Source organism: Diadema antillarum, unplaced genomic scaffold (assembly GCF_040938485.1).
Source record: "Diadema antillarum isolate AM-2024a unplaced genomic scaffold, OU_Dant_1.0 scf00000017, whole genome shotgun sequence".
NCBI lineage: Eukaryota > Metazoa > Echinodermata > Echinoidea > Diadematoida > Diadematidae > Diadema > Diadema antillarum.
This window is the reverse complement of record NW_027270906.1, coordinates 4,539,798-4,545,269: the sequence shown is the minus strand read 5'-3', so window position 1 is coordinate 4,545,269 and position 5,472 is coordinate 4,539,798. Positions and strand designations below refer to the sequence as shown.

Sequence of the window (5,472 nt, the reverse complement as noted above, 5' to 3'; positions counted from 1 at the left end):
TGTTTGTTTGTTTGTTTGCTTGCTTGTTTATTTGTTTGTTTCCATTCACCACTGTGGGCTTTTGATACCGATACCTATGTGGCCAGTAGCAGTAAAACAAAAGTGATTATCAAATATACTAGCAGCGGTGATGCCTCCAATTTTCACTTCTTCTTTTCGTTGTTGTTCATGGAAACATAATTTGCAAAGCTGAATGCATAACATTACCATCAATGACCATGGCATTTGGTCAATGAAATTTATTCAGGTCGGATCAGAGTTGTAGGAACGAGGTCAGATTAATCATCAACAAAACGGGTAAAGTCACACACTCCGCGGGCTTTCAGTTTATCGTACTGTAGTATGTGTTTTACGCATGCAGTGTTTGTATTCATATGGCACGGGATGAGCTGCTGCGTAGCTGTTACACACATACACACAAACACACGCACATCCTCTTGGCCTTACACAGTTGGGGCTGTTAGGGCACACTCGTAAGCTCCTATGTGAATCCGACCGACCGACCTCATCCTACTTTACCCACTCATTGATCTCGTGTACGTGTGTGTAGGGGTGTGTGTGTGTTGTGTGTGTGTGTGTGTGTGTACGTGCGTACTGTACATAGCTGTAGTAGTAGCGTGTTATCACATACACACAGTAGTGAGTATGCTAGACCTTTGATGCTATGCTAGCGCAGCGTACCCACCGTGTGTATTGAAAGACTAGCAAAGAACCTCGTAAAAAGAAGTACGCTGTACCAGCAGTGGCGAGGAACGTTGTTTTCGAGCTTATTTTGAATGCCTTCCGTCGAACTATGTCTCTTTCATGAAGGATTAAACATTGACCGAGAAGATGGTCTTGATCCTGGACTTAGTGGCTCTACTGGCCACAAACAAAACAATATCCTTTGGGGCACTGTAATTGAACGACGTCGTCAAGAGGAAAAGCAAAGCCGAATGTACGAGACAGAGCAAATTGATCGCAAACGATCGGGCAGTGAGACCATTGGCAGGCAGCCCAAGCCCATCGCTGGTTGTGAGCGAGAGTATGAACTTGACGGTACGTTGTTGATTAGATCTGTTTTACCCGAAACTTTGTGTAACAGATACCCTACTTATCATCTCATAATAGCTTGTTCAGCAAGCTCATGGCCACTCCAAATGAGGTCGACGAGTTCCATGATTCTCAGCAGTGGTGTCCGTTGTGCTCCGAGCGCATAACAGACCCCAAAATATTGCAATGTTTGCACAGTTTCTGTCGGCCTTGTTTGGAAAAACGTGTTGCTGAGCCAGATCGTGTCAAATGCCCGGTTTGCATGCATGAAACATCACTCGGTGATATGGGACTGGATGGTCTCACCTCTAGTATCCTCATCAACAATATCCTTGATGTTGTTAGCAGTCATGATGATGAATTGGATGGCAGAATGTTTGGCAGTGCAGAAAACCACAGGCGACAGTGCAGCTCCTGCGAAGAAGGTCAGATTGCTACGAGGGTGTGCAAGGACTGCAGTGAGGCTCTGTGTGAAAGTTGTGTCCTAGCTCACCAGCGTGTGCGCCTCACGAAAGATCACACCATTGTGTACTTGGAAGGGGTAAATGGCAGCAGACCTCATGCCAAGGTCCCAATGCTCTATCCCTACCATCAGTATGGCCTTGGGTACCAACCTCCGAAGATGCAACCTGTCTCAGACAGACCACCAAGCTACTGTGATATCCACAAGGAGATGCTCCGTCTGTATTGCGACACCTGTTACAAGGCCATCTGTCGAGAGTGCACCATGGTAGAGCATAGTGGCCACAGCGTAGTCTACCTCCAAGATGCTGTTCAAGATAGCAAAGCCATGACCATGCGCATGCTGAATGATGCCAAAGCCAGCTCCAGAGCACTGCAGGAAAGCTTAGCCCACACACAAGCAATGGCAGAAAGAGTTGAGATCAGGTGCCAGGCTGTGGCGTCTGAGGTGCGCTCAAATATCCGTCGGCACAAAATGGCACTGGATGAGAGAGAGAGGGAATTGCTGCGCAAGGTTGAAGTCATTCGGCAAGTAAAAAGCAAATCTCTTCATTCGCAAGCTGATGATATCCAACAGGCAATGGAGAGCTTGACAGAGTGTATGGGAACTGTTGAGAAAGCTCTTGACTCGGGCACAGATGTGGATGTCCTGAAAACAAAAGAAAAGATCACATCTGAGATGCGTACACTGAAGAGTCTGAGGGGCTATCTCCAGCCTCAGGAAGATGATGGGATCTTCTTTACTCCACCTGATAGTGTCCTGCACACTGCCATACTATCAATGGGATACATCAGCAGTAGTGCTTACCCCCCAAATTGCTTTGCCACTGGTGATGGATTGAAGCGTGCCTTGGTTGGAAAGATTGCTTCTTTTATGGTTCACTCTAAAGATCACAACAATGAACCGAGATGTGTAGGCGGAGAGGTCTTGGAGGTGACAGTACGTGGGCCAGACGGGGTCTTATACCCAGCAGAAGTCATCGATCAACAAAATGGCACATACCTGGGCAGCTATCGACCTACACTCGAAGGACAGCATTACCTGTCAGTTACCATCAAGGGGAAGAATATCATGGACAGTCCATTTGTTATCACAGCACGAAATGCACGCAACTTCACCACCATTGGTCCAGCCCTCATGACTTTTGGAGGTGAAGGAGAAGGAGATGGACAGCTTTGCCGACCTTGGGGGATTGCTGTTGATGCTGATGGCCGTATCATCGTGGCAGACCGCAGCAACAATCGCATCCAGATATTCAACTCAGATGGCTCCTTCAGTCATAAGTTTGGCTCACCAGGAACGCGTAATGGACAATTTGATCGCCCAGCAGGAGTTGCAGTTAGTGGTGAAGGCAACATCATCGTGGCAGACAAGGATAATCACCGCTGTCAAGTCTTCACTGTGCAGGGCCAGTTCCTTTTCAAGTTTGGTGAGAAGGGGAGTAAGAATGGCCAGTTCAACTATCCCTGGGATGTTGCAGTGAACAGCGAGGGGAAAATCCTGGTTTCAGACACCCGGAACCACAGGATTCAGCAGTTCAACCCAGATGGTACTTTCATCAATAAGTTTGGCTTTGAGGGAGCACTGTGGAAGCACTTTGATTCGCCCAGAGGGGTAGCATACAATAATGATGGCCACATAGTTACTACCGACTTCAACAACCACCGTTTGGTAGTGATTCATTCTGACTTCCAGTCTGCACAGTACCTTGGCTCTGAGGGAACCAACAATGGCCAGTTTCTGAGACCTCAGGGAGTGGCTGTGGATCAGGAGGGCTATATCATCGTTGCCGACTCGCGTAACCATCGCATTCAAGTATTTCAGCCAAATGGCAGCTTTTTGTGTAAGTTTGGCATGCCAGGTACAGGCTCTGGGCAGCTTGATCGCCCATCTGGTATTTGTGTATCTCCTGATGGTGTCATACTGGTTGTAGATTTCGGAAACAATCGTGTGCAAGCATTCTGAAGTAAATACGGGTACTTGAAGTAGGCCTTTTGTGTTACGAGGTCTGAAGTATTTTATTGGAGGATAATTCCGGGCTTGTGATATCCCCACTTTCGTTTGCATCATATGCCTGTAACACTCTAAAATGTTGTGTTTGTGTGTAAATTAAAGTGCTCAAAGCAAAGTGTTTAACATTCTCTGACTCAAACTTCCAGGCAGGTTAGCAATTATGATCTGATCAACAATGATATGCGGGTACTCAAACAATGATGAGATGTTATTTTTCTGCTACATATCTGCCCTTCATCAATTGAATTGTAATGGCGTTGCAGTTTTATTCTGGCAATTTTAGGAAAATGAAATAGAGTTTCATCTTGAACAAACTCCTCATTCTGTGTACAAACTGTATGTTTGTGTATACCATGACCTGCACTAAGGCCATCTTGTTCCGTTTCAAGTACAAGTCTTGGGTTATGAGGATTGCTTTAATATTATGTGCTTATTGTGATTTATGGTAGACAAAAATACAAAGGCTTGCTGCGCATTCGAAGTATGGGCAAAGAGTTTCCTTGTTACAATTAAATGACTGGAAACGGCTTCTTTTTATCTTTTCAAATTCAGTGTCAGGCCATAACATAATGAACAAGAGAGACACATTGTGCTTCATGCTCAGCTGAGTGTAACTTTATATGCTGTTTCACATATTGGCCAACTGGTGCAGTAGGCTTTTGCTTGAATACCAGGCATAAGAACTCGTCATTTTAGCTGGCATCAGTGTTGTGTTGAGATACCAGAGCATCAGTCCAGAAAATGACAAGTACAGACATAATCTGCTGTGTCTGGCATAGTGTTCCTGCTCTATAAGCCTACTCTCTTTGTGCTGTGCATTATACGATACAAACCGAGCAGATGTTTATCAATTTGATGTGTAAAACGAAAACGAGTACCCAACTACAGTGTAACATATGGATTTAATAGCATGAAATGAGTTTCATATACACTGTTCATTGAAATTAGTAGGGGTTTTTTGTTGGTTTTTTTTTAATGGTTGTTCAGTGCGACTTGTGCATTTTTTTTTTGTCAAAATGATTGCATAATACATTGAAAAAATGTTGTGCTTTTGTATACCTTAGTTTGCCCTGAAGGCAATACTCGACCCAGACTAACTATTTTCTTAAGATGACATGCTTTGCCTTGACAAACTGCTTGCACTGAATACATCAGATAGTGCATTCACACCACCATCACTAATTAGCCAGTTTCAGGCTTCATTTCATTTTGTTACCAAATCTTAAACAATCCTGCTTTCTGAGCATACAGTACATTGTACGTGTTGAAAATGACTACATACATTGTACAGTCATCAAAGGGCATGCCCATGACAAGAGTTGATTTATTTATTGTTTCCCCCTTTTTTTAATTTAGTTTTTATTTTGACTGAAAGGGTAAGGGTTGAAAGGAAGGAGATGAGATTTCTTGATGTGGTTGACCACTCCCAATAACAAACATGGCTGCGCTTGGTATCTACCTCAATGTGATTTGGTGTGCTCTACCTCAAGAAGAAGATTACATGTGGTTCAAGATTTCTTTGTCCACGTCTCAGGTTCAAGAATGATGAAGTGATTGTAAATTGCTTATAAAACATGCATGTGTTGTAGATTACGAGGTAAATTGTTTATCCTTGAATTGAAGGAAAAAACTGTACAAACTTGCAGCTGCATTTACTGATATTATATGATGAACAGGCTTCAAGTGCAAAGCATTTTGTTGCCATCGCTTGATTAAAAATGCAAATTTATATTATTTAGATATAATATTCATTTATATGTATTGTGACTTAGCAAAAAAAAAGAGTAAATTGTTGTGCAGGGATTTGTGTGGGTTCATTTTAGTTGGGCATATAAATGTGAAAATATTAACTACAATAGTAAAGTTTTGCTGTCATTTTGGGTGTTACTCCCCAGTTGTTACTTAGTATTACCATATAAACCTCTGATTGTCATAGACAATTTAAATTTTTTGTATTGAGCAAT

The 5,472-nt window shown here is 43.2% G+C and overlaps 1 protein-coding gene across 1 annotated transcript; it reads left to right on the top strand.

Moving 5' to 3' along the window:
- The first annotated feature begins 726 nt into the window (after positions 1 to 726).
- Positions 727 to 5,086, top strand: LOC139726695 (E3 ubiquitin-protein ligase TRIM71-like). Its single transcript, XM_071637684.1, has one exon. The coding sequence runs from the start codon at positions 1,127 to 1,129 to the stop codon at positions 3,458 to 3,460; it is 2,334 nt and encodes a 777-aa protein (XP_071493785.1). The 5' UTR covers positions 727 to 1,126; the 3' UTR covers positions 3,461 to 5,086.
- Positions 5,087 to 5,472: the final 386 nt, after the last annotated feature.